Below are 19135 nucleotides of genomic sequence, written 5' to 3'. Positions count from 1 at the left end.
TGAGGGTTTTTTTACTTATTTATTTTTAAGAACATATAATTTGGAAGACATGCTGCCATTTCCTTCTCCATTTGTCAATAGTGTGAGCAGCCCTCTTTTACTCTTTGATGTTTTAGGTTGTCTTTTAACTCTTCTAGGTGCTCCACTGACTGTTACTAGGAGTCATGTGCCTGGGGATCTCTTTCCTAAAGGAGAAACAACAGTTCAGTACACAGCCATGGATCCCTCTGGCAATAACCGGACATGTGAGATCCACATTATCATCAAAGGTTTGTTGTCTTAATCTTCTGGTCAGGAGTGTACGCCATTGTTTTAACTGAATATCATAAAGAATGCAATGCTACTACACTTTCATATAGTCTCCACTTTTTCTTCTAGTTACTCCCATTTTATATTGGAGTAACTTGAAGGCAGTCAGGATATTTGTTAGTACCAATGAATAAATTTTCTAAGACTGAAGCACCACAGCAGTGAATTTGGTCCTATAACTTCAAATTAGGTGTAAAAGCACTGGAATTATGATTAATTAAGGATTAAAACTTAAGGTAATCCATTTTTTTCTCAGTGACAGTTACCACATGAAATGAATTAATAGATGTTACTGAAGTCTTACTTCAAATCCATACTTAAAAAGGAAAACTTTATGGAAATATTTCTGTAATGACCTACAAATATTGTAGCAGATACAAGAACACTCTTTAGATTTTAGAAGCTGTCTGTACCTATAGATACACTGGTGCATTTGTGTTTATTGTGTAGACACCTTTTCCCCACAGTTCACTTTCTTCCTTAAAGGCCAAACAATAATTCAGCAGATAAAGTATTAAGGATGAAAATTCTACTTCATCTCTGCTCTCTAGTGCTTATGTCTCAGTTGGACATCTGTACAAAAAAATCTGCTAGTGAAGAGAGAATTTAAAATCATGTAGATGGGAATTTTGGTTATAGCTTTTAGAAAAAGGGAAGTTGCAAACATGTGTGCTAATTTCTGATTTGCTGTAAATCTTAGCAAGAACAAGCCAGTGCTTAGAATTGTCATTATTTCAAGTTCTGCACCACCTCAGACTTTTTGTGGTTCAGTGTTTGTGACATAATATTTTCAGGCATTCATAATCTCCTGCACAGTTGGCCTGTAAAATAAATCATAACTGAGGTTTTACAGTCAGTCCCTCCTAAGATGATTCTGACAAGTCTATGTGTTGTTGCAGTAGTGCAGAATGGATAAAGTTTAGTTTCAGAATTCAAGATGTAATACAGTTTACTAGAATTCATTGTATGAAAGTTCATGTAAAAATTTAGTTTAGTGTTTTGTATTATTTTAGTAAGTACATGCTTGAGCATGCACCTTTGCAGAAGAAGTACAGAAGGGTTTGGGTCTTGCATTTCTGAGTTTTTTAAATTCTCATATGTATCACAAATTTTTTTAAGTCTTCATTTTTCTGCATTTCAAATTCCAGTGGCACAGTTTGATAACAACTTAGCAGTAGCTTGACCCTGCCTTTATGGAATTACCAAATAATACTTCCACAGACTTCAACAGAGGCAAGATCAGGTTGATGCTAAGTACTTTTAGAAATTCTATCAGTACTGTTTTCCTGTGTGCTTACTTACTTCACCACATTCATCAACATATAAAACTTTGTATTTTTCATAGGTTCTCCCTGTGAAATCTCCTTTAAGCCTGTGAATGGTGATTTTACATGCACATCAGATGAAGCAGGAGTTAATTGCAGGTTGCACTGTGCAGAGGGTTATAGCTTTTCAGAAGGATCAAGTGAAAACTACTATTGTGCATATGAAGATGGTGTCTGGAAGCCGCCTTACTCTGCAGAGTGGCCTGGCTGCTCTTGTAAGTCTTACTGTTACTAAAATGAATCTGCAATTCATCAAACACTATGTTTAATGAGGAAGTAAATGAAAATATTTTAGAAATTATGACTTCTATTCAATGGTAATGAATCTTCTTTGTCCTCTGCCTCCAAGTTGTTACAAATATTGTGAAAGAATGCCTGGAAGTCCCTAAATGTGTTATTTCAGAAGCTGTCTAAAACACAAAAATAGCAGTGAATTTGAATCTGGGAATCACAAAATAGCAAAGATGGCAAAGTAGACAAGGTCTCTCATTATTTTGAACTGGTATTTGAAACTGTTTACAAACATTGTCTTTTCAATAGGAATTTCAACAGTATTTGCAGCTTACTGATCCGAATGCACACTGCATGCTGTACTTACATATCTAATTATCACCAAATCTGAAGCATTTATGTATTTTCTTTGAGATGAACACATGCAAAACTTCAGCTGTGGAATTTCCCTGCTTTGGTGACATTTTAATAACAAATGTATTAGAGCTACACATGAAGCCCGTCTTGGCACCATGTTGCATCCACTTCCATCAGAGTGGATTTCTTGTTTCAGCAAACAAGAGCAGTGTTTAGGTATGAGCGAATGAGAGTTATGTTTCAGAGCTATCTATCAATTCGAAATCCATAACTTGGACACTTAGGAACTTTGATTTGCTTAGATTCTGGATGAGAGTTTTTCATATTTAGCCTAGCAGCATTAGTAATGGGACTTCTAATATTTATTGCTTCTCTCTCCGTAAAAAGCAAGTAGGGAGTTTAGTTGACAGCTCACAGATTTCTTCCATTAAGAAAACGCTGAAATAAATGACACACCTTTTTTTAATGTTTGTTAGCTTTCCCAATAAATTTGATGCCTGCCAATTCAACTGCATTGGCTGAAGTATGAGTGATCCGTTTTCATGTGTACAACACTAGGAATTGAGATTGCTGTTTTAAAGACAATGCTTCTTAGCTTAGTGTATTCCAGTTTTAGCCTGAACAACCTTGCTTTTAGCTCTGAAACTCTTGCACTGACCACTAAAAGTTTATTTCTCCAACATTTTTCAGTAAATCGTTTTGCAAACCATGGGTTCAAATCCTTTGAGATGCTTTACAGAGCAACACAATGTGATGACAACAATCTTCTAAATAGCTTTACTGATGCATTCCAGACTGCGCTTGGTAAAATGGTGGGTTAGTAAATACTGCTTCTTTTTACATACTTTTTAAAAAATGTACCTCATTGTTACTTTTCCCAGCTAATTTCATACTAGCAAAATACAACAGAAACCCATAAAGGAAATTTGTGCTTTTTCAGAAGATGACAAGTCTCCTTTAAAAATAAAGATGATTCACTGGCATTTTAATGTAATTCAGTTCAGTCTTCAATGTGAAGTTACACAGGACAGAATTTATAGAAGTGTCCAAGTAGCTTAGGGTCCGGGCACTCAAAGATTTTCAGTAGGCTTCCAAAGAGAACCTGTGCAGTTTTGAAAACCCTAGTCAATTGTCCCCTAACTTCAGGGTTCTTTTTGAAAGTTGGATGTGATTATAAAATACATTCTAATAATATAAATGTATAAATATAAATAATATAAAATATATTTTATAGAGAATATGTATAACATATCCATATAATATAAATGAATATATATGTAGAAAAATAGATAAATTCCACATTTAGTGCCTAAGTCCAGGCACTTAAATCCAGTAGTAGTGATTTAAATAATTTGCTCAGATTTCTTGAGTTGCTGAGTTCTCACTCTTATCATTAAGAATGCATCCCACTGAACTTGAAGCGGCAGCATGTTCCTTCTCTACTGTGTCTCTTGCTTTCCACTTCAGTATCACAATTTCCCCTCTTAAGCCACAAGTCTGTCCTCAGCTACAAAGTAGAAGCAGCAGGACTTTGAATTGTGGTCTCAGGAGTGGATGTCCAGGCCTAGTGGGATAGCATTGTGCCAGAAGAGGACACTGGGCATTTACAGATTTTTTGCAGGACAAAGCCCGTATGCTAAAAGCTTCTCTACTAACTAAAAAGCATTATTAGCACATACAGCTAATGGACAAACTCCTGCAACTTTGCAATGTATGTCGGTAGCCCTTGTCAAATGGCTGAAAACTTACATAACGCTTCATGTAATCTCTGACACTTGGACCTAAATATCTGTTGCTGTCTTGCCTTGCTTCAGGTTTGTTCTCTTCCAGTAGAGAAATCTTGGCTGGTTTTATTTCTGTTCTTTTCCCCTAAGAGCCAGCTACCACTAGGTTCCAGTGCTTAGACCGTTACTATCGGCAAACAAAAGATAATAAGGAAAAAATGCCTAGTGACCTGCCCAAGCGATTACATCAAAGTGCAACAATCTGGGAAAACAGTCAAAAAGCCTGTTTTGAATATGCCTATTCCTATTCCCAAGAATTTGAAATTCTAGCAGAGATCTGAAAACGGGGGAGGAATCAGCAGGAGGCATCTTGCCAATGAAAATTGATATGGATAAAGCAAAGCAATTCCAAAACACAACCTAGAGCCCAACTTGCTTGAAACCTTCCTGGAAAAAGCAACAAATACAGGTTTTATCAAAAATCATGCATTCATCTATTCTTATCTAATCTCCACTGCTTTTGTGGAGAGAAGAAATCAACAATACCAGAAAGGTTTCTGTCAAGTTTTCTGTTGTGTGGTTTCTGTCCTTCTCAAATGATTTTCCCTGTCCTCTGAGGTCTCAGTGGAATGCATGAGTCCTCTCCATGGGTAGGGAGAGGTGGATATTAAGAAACAAGGTTTGAAAGGTAGAAACAAAGTGACAGCATTGTTGTAAACCTGACAGAATTACAAGTTACATAGCTGGAAAAACCACAGATGTTTTCAAAGGTGTGAGCTCTCCAGTCACCTTCAGCAGGGAGAAACAAGCCTGGACTTGTTTCTGTATTTTGGGATTTCACATGCAACAGTGGTTAACTGAATGGACATCTTCTCTTATAAAAAAGATCTTCTATAACAAACAGCTTGTATGCATACAAGTTGCCCTCTTATTTCCCAGATGTGTCAATAGACCATACTTCTTTGAGCAGGCATTGCCAAGGTTATGAGAGACATAAAAGGGGAAATCTAGTGTCACTGGCAGGACCAGTGCTTTAGATTGTAACTAGAAGTTTTATAAGTCAGGGGAGGAGGAGGCTATATGGTTTTATTTTTTAATGTTTTTCTTCTTTATGTTGGAAGGTCCCATCATTCTGTAATGACGTTGATGATATTGACTGCAGATTGGAAGATCAGACACAGAAACATTGCTTGGAATATAATTACGATTATGAAAATGGATTTGCCATTGGTAATTATTGATTGCAGAGATTCTTAGCCATCCAGGTTTAACGCAGCTTAATACCTTTTGTTCTGAAGTACACAGTGTATTGTGAGATATTTTTTAAAATTAACTATAAAGCTCTTAAGATAGTAAGCAATTACATAATAGGTTTTATAACAATATTATGGAAGTGTTTGCTGTCTGGTTTTAATACTGCTTCCTATATAGTGTAGAGAAAAAGTTTACTGAGATGCCTCATGATGGGGAGGAGAAAAAAAGTGCACACAGACAGTGTCCTACAAACCTGCTTGGCTGGCCTGGAAGAAAGCAACTTTTTAAAAGCATACAGTTTCACCAAAATACTGAAAAAGTACAATTGATGGTTCTGGAGATTGTTAAGAAAATGAGGAGCATCCTTGACGCTGGTTCAGATCAGCACAGAACCCTCATAGTGTAAAGCTATACAAGCTTAAGTTTGCCCATTAGCTGTGAAATTACTTCCTGTATGCAAGGGCAGATTTTGCAGGATGACTGTAGTTATATCAGAGTGAAAGCTGTGACAGTTCTAGTGATTGTTACCATTTTTCTTTATGCCAAGTAAGTTGTCATTTCAGTCCATTTTTCAACAGGTTAGTGTCCATGTTGTACTGCTGTTGTCCTTGGCATTTCTGAGTCCCATGGGGGTGCTCAGAGCAGAAAGGCTAGAAACAGGTAACTTACATTACCTATCTTAGCAGGAGGTATTTTGGCAAATCAACATCAGAATACGTACTTTGTCATAGGAGTGTGGCTCTTTTACAGGTTTATAGTGGAGTTACTTGGTAGAGCCTCCTGCTTATTCTCATCTTTTAGACATGCTTCACTGAGTTTGAGAGCACATTTGTTTGCAATCAGACACGGGGCAGCAGGGTCTGGGTGTTCAGTTTGCTGTTGTCATCAGGGTAAGGATGAATATTGATGACAGCTGGAGCTAACTTCTAAAGGCACTTGGGGGAAACAGTGTTGAGGACGTGGGATGCAGGGTCCTATTCTCTTCCGTTTCATGTCAACCTCTTATCAGAATAACCTTGTTGCTGTTTGTCTGGAGTTTCTCGTGATATTACACTAGGGAGGCAGGAGGAGAGAACACTCCTCAGGTCATAAGAGACAACAGTTTAGAAAACTAGTTGTGGAGTACTGGCATGGTATTAACCTCAAAGCTGTGAGGTTAACTTGTCCTAGTTTCCACTGCAAATTAAGCATAATCTAGGTGACTGCTAACAGGTAATTGGCAGAATTTTTTTATATCTTCGTGTTTTTAGAAAAAGAGCTGCTCAATGAAATAGCCCATGCACCTCTAGATTTAGTCGTTATGAGAAGGTAGATTATGTACAGAAACAGTTGTTTAATTGTTTCTGGTTGAAAGTGTGTTATAGATGAGGGACATACAGGGGGTGAATTTGACTCACTATGTGTAACAGGAAATGCCTGTCTGGGGAGTATAAACACATAAGGTGATGCTACCAGCCTTTTCTGAGCGTGCAGACGATGGTAGAACTATTCAAGAGTTGTGAGAAAAAGATGCAATGGAGACATGTGGCATAGGCCGTGCTGTCTGTAATTGAGCAGGAAGAGGAAGAGGAAGAGAGAGCAACATGGAATTGTTGAAGAAAATGTTGCTGGCAGGTGAGGGTCCATGCAAGACAGGGGAGAGAAAGAATTGCAACCAGTAACTTTTATAGCAGTATTTCTTTAAAGCTTTGGCTAACTGCACAAGATTCAGGATCTCCAGGTTATCAGTTAGGAGTGAGATTGGTTTTTCCTTTTTTTTTTAGTCAAAGTGTTGGTACAATAGGCACTTGTGTGGAGGCAAAGCTAGCATGTATCATCTGGAGCTTCAAAACAGACCCCATTCTATTGGGGATGTGTTTTAGAAATAAGTACAGGCACTTATATTCCACATGATGTTGCTTCTGCTTTTGTTCTTTATTAATGCCCCACAGGACCTGCTGGCTGGGGGGCAGCAAACCGGCTGGATTATTCCTATGATGATTTTGTTGATGCAGCACAAGACGATGACTTATCCAAGCATCTCTCTGCCTCTGTAAAGGCAGCACCTGCTCGAGTCAAAAGGCATAAGCTGAATGTTCCAATGACTGACCACAAAATCAAGTTAATATTTAACATCACAGGTGAGAGAAGTCAACATATTGTCCTTCCCCTAATCCTTCTTTTTAAAAAACATGTTTCTAATACCTTCAGTAGAACTTAGCCTTCAGTTTACAAAGCCTGCTGGAGATGCAGATGACAGTTTTCTGGAGACATTCATAGCCCCATTTCATGACAGCCTTTCTGCTTGGGGGAAAGATCACAGCCTAATGTTCATGGAGAGCATTGTGCATATGGCCTGCTTTCCACTTTCCACTGGCAAGCTTGAGTGTTGCACTCTTGATATACTCCAGAGTACACTGGAAGTGCTGACTGTAAAATCTGTGTGCTTTTTGTGTTTTCTGTTTATATCCCAGCTAGTGTGCCACTGCCTGATGAAAGGAATGATACACTGGAACTGGAAAACCAGCGACGGCTCCTTAAAACTCTGGAGACAATCACGAACAGGCTGAATAGGACTCTCAATAAGGAACCCATGTATTCTTTTCAGTTTGCATCCGAACTCATTGTAGCTGACAGCAACTCACTGGAGACCGAGAAGGCCTTTCTTTTCTGCAGGCCTGGTTCTGTGCTGAGGGGGAGAATGTGTGGTAAGCCAAATGACTTGCTCCTTACATGTATTTAGAATCCTTTTGAAAAGCAAAGTTTTAGAGGATGATTGCAGAGGCTTATGGTTTGACACAGTCCAGTGCTTGCGGTCTCCCAGAACAATAAACTGCAAAAATGCTTTGCGCAGTTTGACTTGCAGAGGATGTTTATGTTCCTAACCAAGGCCTGTGGAAAAAGGACGCTTTTGTACCCAGCATTCCACTCCCATGGGGAAATCAGGCATATCCACAGTTGGTGATACACAGGAAAACAGTGCTTAGTATGCAGTCTTCTAACCCTATTAGTCCTGTGGGTGATGTGTAGCTAAGATGGGGAATTGGATTCCATTTCCTCTGCGTAGTGAGATCTTTGCAGTGTTCCAGAGAGATACCCCATTTGCTAAGGAACGGAGTCACATATCACATAAACAGGGTTTGACTAAATGGGAACTCCAGATGCAAGACAAGTATGTATGATTGTGCACTCTGAGGGGAACCTTATGTTTCCAACATTACAGTCAACTGCCCTTTGGGTACCTATTACTCTCTGGAGCATCACACCTGTGAAAGCTGCTGGACTGGGTCCTACCAAGATGAGGAAGGGCAGCTGGAATGCAAAAGTTGTCCATCTGGTAGCTATACTGAGTATCTACACTCTAGGAGCATCTCTGAATGCAAAGGTGAGAACTTTGTCTTCTTCAGTCACTTCTGAATGCCTGGTGGCATCCTTTTGGTCCCCATGGTGGGATTATTGGAATTAGGTTAGCCTGTGAAATGAGGAGCAGTCCCAACTGCCCCTTTATGCATATGTAAACAGAAAAATCCAGGTTTTCGCCACTGCCGTGGCTTGCAGGATGCATGGGCAGATGTTTCAAGAAGAGCTGGCATTTGAAGCTTTGTTTCATTTCTGTCTTCATTCTGTGAGTTTGTGAGCCCATTTTGCAGGTACTAACACACTTAATGCCGTTCTTGTCCTTGCCAGCCCTTCTCCATTCTACCATGATCAAAGATAAAATGTCTGCATCCTAACTACAGTGCTGTGGCATTGAGCACCTCAGCACCACTATCTCTGTGACTCATTCTGAAAAAGAAGTTGCTAGATTTATTTCGTGTTTATTGTCTTATCATTAATTTTGTTGATTAAATATGAGTAACTGAGGTGCAATAAATCATCTGTGAAGCTGATTGGAAGAGAGTTAACTGGCAAATAATTCACAAATGCACTATCAGTAACTTACCACAATTCCTTTTTTTTTTTTTTCTCTTTGTACCTATGAATTCCTTCAGAGTAGAGTGAACTCTAGAAATAAAAGTCCCTGTGACGTGTGTTATGATTTCAGCATTATTTTCAGAGGTCAAGAGCTATGTTTCCTGTTGGACATTGCTTAATCTTTATGAATTCTTCTGCTTTATAGCTCAGTGCAAGCAGGGAACTTACTCACCTAATGGTCTTGAGACCTGTGAAACATGTCCACTTGGCACATATCAACCAGCATTTGGATCCAGGAATTGCATCTCTTGCCCAGAAAATACATCAACAGTAAAAAGAGGTGCAGTGGATATCTCAGCTTGTGGAGGTTTGTAACAAAAGGGGCTATGGAATTTTTTAAATTAAATTCTAAAATTTTCTAAATGTTGTTTAAACATCAGCTAATGTAATCCAATTGACCTGCCTGAGATTGAATTCTGCTTCTGGTTAAATGTGGACCAAGCAGCATTTCCCAGCAAAAATTATAAGCTATTTCCTGATATCCTGATTATTTCAAATGCCCTCCTTCTGATTTCCAAGATAGATTATTATCTAAAGATGAATGAAATGAGGTATGTGATGGGTACCTACGTGAAAACAAAACCTTTTTACTTACAGAAGAGAAAGGGAATGACAGGATGTTTGTCACTATTACCTCTGGAACAGCTTCCACATCTCCTGTACAAAAATACTTAATTTTAACCCAGTTTGTCCCATAACTTTTTTCAAGAAATTGTCCTCAACTGTCTTTGGAAAGCTTTGCCAGAAAGATTCCCAGGGGAAATAGTCTGCAGGGATTAATAGTACAAAAAAGGCTTGTCTTTTGCCCTTACTCCTTGAAGGAAAAAACCAAAGCAAACAAAACAAAACAAAATCCAACAGGTGTAAGAGATAAAAAGGAAAGAAAGTTGCATTTGAAAGCTGCCCCCAGAGCAGCAAAAGGAATAGATAGAAATAATTCCCAGATATTTCTGTAGTCCTTTGAGAACCAAATGTCACGTAACAGCACAATTTAAATAAGCATCTCCTGGAGTTGTGAATTCCTGGCAGGTTTCATCCTATTCCTTTAAGTCTGAGGAAGAACTATGAGGAGAGAAGAGAAACTTATCAGAAAGAGGTGGGGGCAGGTAGGTTGGGGGTGCAAGTGATCACTCAAAAAAATGTCCTTTTGTTCTTGCAGTACCATGTCTTGCAGGCGAGTTCTCTCGTACAGGTTTGACACCTTGCTACCCTTGTCCCAGAGACTACTATCAGCCAGACCCAGGAAAGTCCTACTGCTTGTCTTGCCCCTTTTATGGAACAACAACTGTCATTGGTGCCAGATCCATCACAGATTGTTCAAGTAAGCCAAATTCTCTCTGCTGGCGAAAGTGAATAAAAGGAACATCTAAAGGATGGCCAGCAGTAGTCTTAACAGAAAACATCCCACTTACTCTCCTAACAATATAGACTTTCCATTTCAATCAGTGATGTTCACAGCTGGTTTTGCCTACTGTTGTTGCTTCTGTGTTACATAGAAGGAGTGGCTACAGTGTGATACGTACCAAGGCTCAATAACAGAGTACACATATACAAAGTGTGTATATAGATACACACACACACATAGTATATATGTACTATATATACACACTATAGAGTTATGTATTTATACAAATATATATACACAAATATGTATATGCACATATGTGTGTGTTTATAAATACGCATAGAATGTATTTTATACGTACACACACATATGTGTTTTAGAAATGTATGTGCTTACAAATACATATTTGTGTAAAACGTATAAAATACTATGTGGTTACTGTAAAGTTTGCTTTTTATTCCCACAAATTCACTTTTTTCAGCGTATCTTTAGATGCATTACTAACATGCAATTATTATGCCCTCATGCAGTAGGGACCTTGCCATACAGTGTTATTAACAGCACTTTTATATCTTTCCTCTTTAGGTTTTGGCTCTACTTTTTCAGCAGCTGAACAAAGTGTAATGATGGTACCAGCCTCTCCAGAAAATATCAGCAAGCAGTACAAAGTCAGCAGTCAGGTAAGGACTACATATATTTTCCAATGTTATCTCAAATGAAAGAAAGAGTGCCTTATGCAGCAGTAAATGACTAAGGCCTTTTTAAATGTAATTGTTATGCTGACTATGTTTCCTGAAGAGACGAGAGCGATGGTCCTGAGGGGAACACTCAAACTCTCTTTGTAATCATAGAAGCACTTTCACTGAACAAAGGAGGCTGCATCAGCTATTGGCAATTTTAAATTCTGGACTTGAAGCCTTCACCTGATGTATGAAATATTTATCACACTTACAAAAGAAATGTAAACTCCACGGAGGAGGTTTAACCAATCTATTAAAAAGTAGATTGACCACACTCAGTCATCTGTTGTCTTCCATATGCTGAATTCCAGAAAATGCTACCAGCCACCTAAGTCCCAGTCGTAAAATCTTTGTTTTACTTATTGCAACATAGATACACTTAAGAGGAGGAAAGCAGAGCTCCCTTCTGCTGTGAGTACCCCCTTTGAATTACAGGCAAGTCCTCATGTGAAACTACTCTAGTGACAATGTTTGCCAGAGATGCCCCCTTATTCCCACCATCTCCCTCACACTCTGTAACTCTGACAAGACTGCTTTGTTTGAATCTAAAGTTAGGGTATTATGTAAACAGGAACAAAGCTGACTGATGATAAATTTGGCTTGAACCATTATATAACATATGTACAGGTGACAAACTGATGTCCTATGGTTTTAGTTGACCATTTACTCAAGGGCTTTGCTGGATTTAGGCTTGCTACATTAAAAAAAATAATGCCACACAGTGAAGTTCCCCACCAGCTCACCTGATGACCAGTAGCAGGAAGTGATTAGCCTGTGTAAAAGGATGCAAAGTGGAGAACTCTCATATAAAAGATAGCATAATATAAAATGTCACCTGTGAATCATAGCTAAGAAAGTTCTAAGGAAACAACTGCGATGATCACATTTTGCAAAGTAAAAGGTCAGTTTAAAATAATAATTCAGATTTCTGGTATTTTTCTCCAGAAGAAAAGAATGATTGGTGTGCTGAGGAGACAAAGAGGAAGAGCTAGAAGTTAATGCCAGTGACTTTTTTTCCCAGCTTTCCAAAGTGACTATAGGGTGTGCCATTTCAGATTAGAGTATTTTGTTCCAGCTATATTTCCACTTTTACTGTAATTGTATCATTCTTGCCTCTGGCAGGTCTTTCATGAGTGTTTCCTGGAACCATGCCACAACAATGGGACGTGCAAACAATTAGGAAGTGGATATATTTGCATATGCCCACTTGGATATACAGGTAAAAAATTGAGAAGCAGTTGAAGGAGCTAACATGTCTCCATGCCCTTAACTTGACCAAGCATAAAGGAGCAAACATTTCAGTGCAAGAGTATAGCCTAACTAATTGGAATATCCATCACAGATTCACCATACTTAAGTATTAGAAAAGAGATAGTTCCTCGTGTTCTCGCTGAACATATATCGTGTTTAGCAGAAAAGGATTTTCTATGGGGTTTCTTTTAGTGGAGTTAGTGGATTTGAAAATCCACTTGGCAATATTTATGATTAGCAAAAGCTGGAAATTTGCACTCTAAACAGCTAATTCCACTAGATCTGCCTGTACTTCTCTTCAGTGTTAGCTTCCCAGTTGCTTCAAAGCAAACAGATGGCTTATTATTCAGCTATTACCAAGAAGTGATCTCTCTGACTTGTGATAGGTATTAAGAGCCACTATCTGGAACTGATCAGTTTGTTGCCCAGTGTACATCATACCTTTCTAATAACATTTAGTCTCAGGTCTGTGTTAAAGCACAATCTGAAGAGAAGATAATAAATCTGAATGTCTGGTAATGTACGCAATTAATCAATGTGTTTTCCTACATTCTTCTGTGTTTCTGAACAACTTCAAATTTTGTCTCCCTGTTCTCAGTCCTTTATTTTGCATTCTAGGCTTGAAATGTGAAACAGAAGTTGATGAGTGTAAATCATCTCCTTGTCACAACAATGGAATCTGTAAAGATGGCATTGGGACCTTTGTTTGCCATTGTCAACGAGGCTATTCAGGTAAGTTGTTTCATTTCATAGCTCTTCTTCAGACAGGCATTGTTTCTGTGTCAAGTAGATCACACAAAACACAAGGGCTGTATAATTCCACATCTATGGAATTACAACAGGAAAGCAATCTGATCTACAGGCTAGATAGAGTAAGGTTATACTGTATGTGAACAGGTTTTGAAAGAAAAGGATGAGCATGCAAGGACAGTCTGTGTGCATGTGTGTGCACATATGCTTCTGTTTTGTGACATTTCTGGTCTAAAAAAAAAGGAATGAAGATTAGGGATTTAGTAAATACTCACAGGGAAAATGCTTGTGAGACTGAATATGGCCTGACTAGACAATGCGTTTATGCAGTTGCTTTACTGCAGCCCTATGAATGAGTGGGCTTTTTCTTATCTTTTTTCTCAGTGTTTTTATCTCTCACCTGCATGTGTGTTGAAGGTATTGAAGTCTGTGGGGAAGCTGACATGCTTGAGTACTTTGCCAAAACAGCACCTAATTTCTGAATACTGAAATAAACTATTGAGGAGATAATTTTGTGTGACTAAAAAAAACGCCTTGTGTTTTCCACCAGAAATGGTCTCCCTCGTTTTTAACATTTATGGCTATACATTTATCAACAACAACACTCGCTGGATATTTTTTAACCTTTATAAAGACAAACCATGGACTTCATATCTTTCACATCCTAGCATCTAAATAAGACGGATGATCTCTGTAGATGTTCGCAGTAGTGCAGTCAAACATGGAATTTTATCACTGGATCTCCTTAGCTTTTTGATATGCAAGCAGTATGGTGCTGTTCTGTCTGCCGCATTCAGTCACTGAAGCATGCAGACCTTGACCATGTCTTGATCATGCCTTCTAACCCTTGCTGTTCAAAGGTCTCTTGTGTGAGGAGGACGTAAATGAATGTAACTCCAGTCCATGTTTGAATGGAGCCCACTGTGTTGATGGCAAGAACGGTTACCGCTGCACTTGTGCGAAAGGGTTCACAGGTACACCTTTTTCTGTTTAAGTCAGCCTTCGCTCTTTCTGACCAAAAAAGATGTCTTCCTACCCTATCCAAAGTATTTCAGTCTCATTGCTATATATATTTGCATATATTGCATGTAGTATGTGTTGATATGGATGTACTGGATTCCTTAGGTCCATCTAATCTCTCAGAGTCCCTGTAGTGTAAGAGTCGGTTCAGAAGGATTTACTAAGTGATCAGTCTTCTATTACTAATCTTGCCATGAACTTACTGTGTGATTTTAAGGAAAGAATAGGGACATTCACATGGGTGCAAATTGTTATTTTGAATTTTATTTAAAAAAGAAAAATATAATGGTAGGCAAGATGTTCTATATTAAAACTAGTCCCCATCCCCATACTCAGCTTCTTACTGCTTTCATAGATTTCTGTAACAGTTAGGCATATCTGTTGTTTGTCATGTTGCCAAAGAGCTCCACTATAAAATCACATGCAGTTTCCTCATTCTTCAGTGCTTGTAACATAGACCCTCTTTCACAGCAGAAATCCAACAATCATGTTTCTGGCTTTCATGTTTCTCCTTAGAGTTAAGGTTCCAGCTAAATGTCTTTTGTAGCAGCTTTTCATTAGTTGCTCACAATAGTTTCTTGGGTGATTTCCTGATTCAGCCTAAATCACTCACATAATGGTCAATATCCGTTTAAATTCCCCACAGATTGCTGAGTGTTAATTTCTACAACTGCAGAGATGGTTCCTGTAATTCTTCTATGACCACTTAACCTCAGATAACGTAGTAAATCCCAAACCTGCATGGCTACCCTGATGTTTGCTCTTTCCCAGAAGATCGGCAACAGTCCTTAAAAAACAGAGATGGGTTAGTAATCTGCTTTTTTAGGTTAATTCAAAGTGGAGCTGAGACTTTGTTCTTTTCTTCTCAGGTGGTCACTGTGAAACGGAGGTCAATGAATGCCTTTCAAACCCGTGTCTTAATAGGGCTACTTGTGAAGATCGAGTTGGCAGTTTCTCCTGCAAGTGCCCCCCAGGTTTTACTGGTGTCTTGTGTGAAAGAAACATCGATGAGTGTCTCAGCAGACCCTGTAGGAATGGAGCTACATGCAGAGATGGTATCAACAGCTTCAGGTGAAAAAGAGATAATTAACGTAATACAATGTAGAAAGTCAGGTACATTGTGGTGCTTCAGCCTTCTTAGATTTCAGCAAGGCATTTGGCAGTCTGATCCAATGTAAATGGTCCCCTTATGGACACTGAAGGAGATTTTAAAAGGCAAGAAAATAAATCCTAGTGTCCTCACACTTAAAAAATTCCAAGATAGACAGCAAAGAAAATATGCAGGTTTGAAGTGTAAGCATGGTAGGACTGCATGATTTTAATATTGATCTTTGAAAAGAAATCCACTTTCCCAAGCTTCAAGGGCTTGTCTTGCTTTCCACTAGAAGAATAGGTGATGACCAGTTATGTAACTGATAATATTACATTTCTATAGCCTGGAAGGCAGGAGTAGCTGTGCATATTGAGAATATAGCGATTAAAATACAAACACCGATGGAATCTTCCAAAAATTTATTTTTATGCTTCAGGATATCTGAACTCAGATCAGAAGTTACAAATACCAATAGGAGTGTCATACCGTATATCACTGTAGAGATAGAGAGATGGACCAGCTGTTACTGTCTGGGTGTAACAAAGCTTTCCCTCCCCAAAGCCCCAGAAGTTTCGGTGCCTTTCAGACACTTTGGTTTTCCAAGTACCAGAGGTTTTGGTCCCTTTCTACTGCCTTGGTTTTCTCTCTGTGTAAGCATATCTGCCTGAAAAGTCGAGTACCTTTCATCTATAATTCTGTGGACCTAGAAGGCATGCATCACTCACAGGAATGCAATGGTTGCCTCTCCTGGTTTCATATAAAGAAACACAGGCACTGTCTATTGTAATGTCCCTATGAAGAAGAAATATTAGGCACCTAATAGAATACAAGAATACTTAAAGGAACAACCAAAATAAAACTCCATTATTCTGTAGCATCTTTTCTGTTGATTTTTTTTTTCCAGTATATGCCATTTCCATCAGCGGATCTGGCCTCATGGCCGGGATTCTTTGTTGTGACAGCAGCCACCTTTGAAGTGTGTTTCTCTTTTCCTCCATAGGTGTCTGTGTGTGACAGGGTACACAGGACTAAACTGTGAAGTGAACATCAATGACTGTGACTCCAGTCCCTGTTTAAACCAAGCCACCTGTGTGGATGCCTTGAACTCGTACGTTTGTAAATGTCCCCCTGGCTTTACAGGCAGCAGGTGTGAAACAGGTACACAGGACCAAGTGTCAGAAAAAGGTGGCTTGACTAAGTCTCTGGGCAAGATTTGCACTGGCTGGGCTGGTTTCATACGGCTTTCCCAGAAAGGAGCTAGTGTGGTGGGACACTGAGAGGCTGAGTGGAAGCTGTGTGACTGCAGTGTTAATAAGTGTAATTGCAGACAAGTAACAGCATGTGTGCTATATTTATATTCATTTCACTTTCCTAAGGCACAGTTCTATCTTTTTAATACCTAGTAGGTCTGTCGAGTTTAATTTGTATTTGCCCTCTGTATTTGAGTTATTTAGCTCTTTCTGTTCTTCTATTTCATGTAGGGCTTTGCATCTCAGGATTAGAGATTAGTATGTGGTAGTCTCAGCTAAGGAGTCCTAAAGGCATCAAGTTCCCTACAGGCAAAAGGGCATCAAGTTCTCTATGGTCAGGCAAAATGGGTCACACCTAGTGCAACTTCCTGGATGATGCTGGAGTTAGGCCACAAGGCTCAAATCCATTTGTCTTTTAGCCACTCCATGAAAATTATAAAGTGTTATACTAGTAGCTGGTGAATCTTTAAACAGAAGCTGACAAACCCATGTTGATGTTACAGAGACAGTAGAGGACATACAGGTCATTTAGACCTGCCATCCTATGTTGGAGTTTAGTAACACCCAGCTTTCGGGAGAGCTCCATGTGATACATTTACATGCAGTACCCTCGTAAAACATGTCACTCTGGATTGAAGAGCAGCACAGAAGTGCTGTTCCGTACCAGTGCAGTGTATTTCAGTAAGTCCAGAATAGAAAACACCCTGTGAGTTTTTTGTTGGGTTTTTTTTTTTTTTAATCTTGTGAGCTGATCACACCTCTTTGGGTTGTTGGATGGCAGATGGATATGTTATTTCATTGATAGAGGACTGAAAAGCAAGGTTCATATTCGTTGTTTATTAGATACTCAGCTTCTTTTTCAGTTGTTTGTCTTCAAACCCTGTGTGTTTTCTAGCCTTGGAAAGCCCTGTATGCTAGCTGGTGTTAGACTGCTATACATTCTTTCTACCTCTGGTCAGTTTAAAGTGAATAATTTTTATAGATGGGTTGTGTTCCATTTTACTGCATTTGCTTAGATTCCATTTGATTCTCTTTCTGGGTTTTCAGGAATTCAGCTCTGAAAACTCTTTGTCTTTGTTGCAGAACAGTCCTCTGGTTTCAATCTTGATTTTGAAGTCTCTGGTATCTATGCATATGTCATGCTTGATGGTGTTTTCCCATCTCTTGGTGACATCACCTGTACATTCTGGATGAAATCCACTGACACCACAAACTATGGGACTCCCATTTCTTATGCTGTGGAGAATGGAAGTGATAATGCATTTCTTCTGACTGATTACAACGGGTAAATCACAGTTCTGTTTTTCTGTAGCTTTCAGATATCTTGAATTGATAAAGAAAGCATAGACCAGAAGTCTGGATATCAGCTTTGGCTACTTTGGGATAGAAAAATCTGCATCCAAACTCTGTAGCTGGAGTTGTCTCTTTGTTTTTCTCCTTGCTTTGTTTCCTTCACTTTTTGCCAAATAGAAGACTAATGGCAAGAAAGCAGTGAAGTTTAGAAAGCAGGATACTTTTTGTCCGGACTACATTTATATCATTATTTACATGACACATTGAGAAAATGATAGGATAAAATGGAGCTTATCACTCAGAGTACTTGTAGTGTGACTCCAAAAGCAGGGATGAACCTAAGGGTCAAGTTTAAGAATCCACTATGCAGCCATGACTTGAGTCTTCATGTTTTGGTACAAAAGCACATTACTTATTTCACCATGCTTTGTGTATGATAACCGTAACTTCCAAATTCCCTGAGGGAGAGATATCTTGTATGATGATCTTTCAAGAGATTTCCTGTATGATGTAGAGATGGTTACCTCATTTGCACAAATAACATTTTTTTGAGTCATGTGGGACAGGCCATGCTTTTAAACTTGCTGCATGCAACTGAGTATGCCTTCATCTTCCTTCCATGCAGCTGGGTTCTTTATGTAAATGGGAAGGAGAGGATCACAGACTGTCCTTCAGTGAACGATGGTAACTGGCATCACATTGCGGTCACATGGACATGCATGGATGGGGCGTGGAAAGTGTACATCGATGGAAAACTCTCTGATGGAGGCAGCGGGCTCTCTGTTGGATCAAAAATCCCTGGTATGCTTTAGTTATATTACACCAGATCTGTTGCCTTCATTCTGTTTTTATTTCAGAATTTGCTGTGCCTGCAAAGAAATGTTTATTTTGGTGGTTTTAGTATGTTTTCACATTTTCAACATTTGTGCAGGGCTCATATTTGCTATTCTTGTTCATGAGGACAGTTCCCTCACTCAGCCTCGCTGAAGACAAAGTGCACCCTTTTTCTAGGGTAAGCTAGTAGGTAACTTGTTTTGAGGGTGACAGAGTTTAGTCCACAAAGGAGCCTGTGCTGAGCTGATTTTGGAATGGCTTTGTGAGAATAGGTTTCTCACACAAACTTAAGTTTAACTGTCATTTCCCTTACAAATGTGTGCTCAGAGTTGATTGACTCAGCCTCCTTCTGTTACTTTCAGACATCTTTTTAAAGTTATGTTTGCATTTTGTCCTAACAAGGTG

At 38.9% G+C, this 19135-nt stretch overlaps 1 protein-coding gene across 3 annotated transcripts in view; it reads left to right on the top strand.

The window, feature by feature from the left end:
• SVEP1 (sushi, von Willebrand factor type A, EGF and pentraxin domain containing 1) overlaps nt 1–19135 on the top strand; it is a 128269-nt gene that overhangs the window by 61376 nt on the left and 47758 nt on the right. For all 3 annotated transcript variants that reach the window (XM_030005186.1, XM_030005184.1, XM_030005187.1), the window contains 17 exons: nt 138–269; nt 1655–1849; nt 2913–3034; nt 5068–5176; nt 7132–7320; nt 7654–7887; nt 8403–8564; nt 9300–9461; nt 10314–10475; nt 11085–11179; nt 12362–12458; nt 13109–13222; nt 14101–14214; nt 15130–15331; nt 16354–16511; nt 17687–17888; nt 18522–18697. In XM_030005186.1, coding sequence (XP_029861046.1) covers nt 138–269; nt 1655–1849; nt 2913–3034; nt 5068–5176; nt 7132–7320; nt 7654–7887; nt 8403–8564; nt 9300–9461; nt 10314–10475; nt 11085–11179; nt 12362–12458; nt 13109–13222; nt 14101–14214; nt 15130–15331; nt 16354–16511; nt 17687–17888; nt 18522–18697 — 2625 coding nt within the window. The remainder of the gene's footprint in view (nt 1–137; nt 270–1654; nt 1850–2912; nt 3035–5067; nt 5177–7131; nt 7321–7653; nt 7888–8402; nt 8565–9299; nt 9462–10313; nt 10476–11084; nt 11180–12361; nt 12459–13108; nt 13223–14100; nt 14215–15129; nt 15332–16353; nt 16512–17686; nt 17889–18521; nt 18698–19135) is intronic.

This window comes from Aquila chrysaetos, chromosome Z (assembly GCF_900496995.4).
Source record: "Aquila chrysaetos chrysaetos chromosome Z, bAquChr1.4, whole genome shotgun sequence".
NCBI classification, from domain to species: domain Eukaryota; kingdom Metazoa; phylum Chordata; class Aves; order Accipitriformes; family Accipitridae; genus Aquila; species Aquila chrysaetos.
The sequence above is the reverse complement of the archived record's forward strand: the minus strand, read 5'-3'. Positions and strand labels throughout refer to the sequence as shown.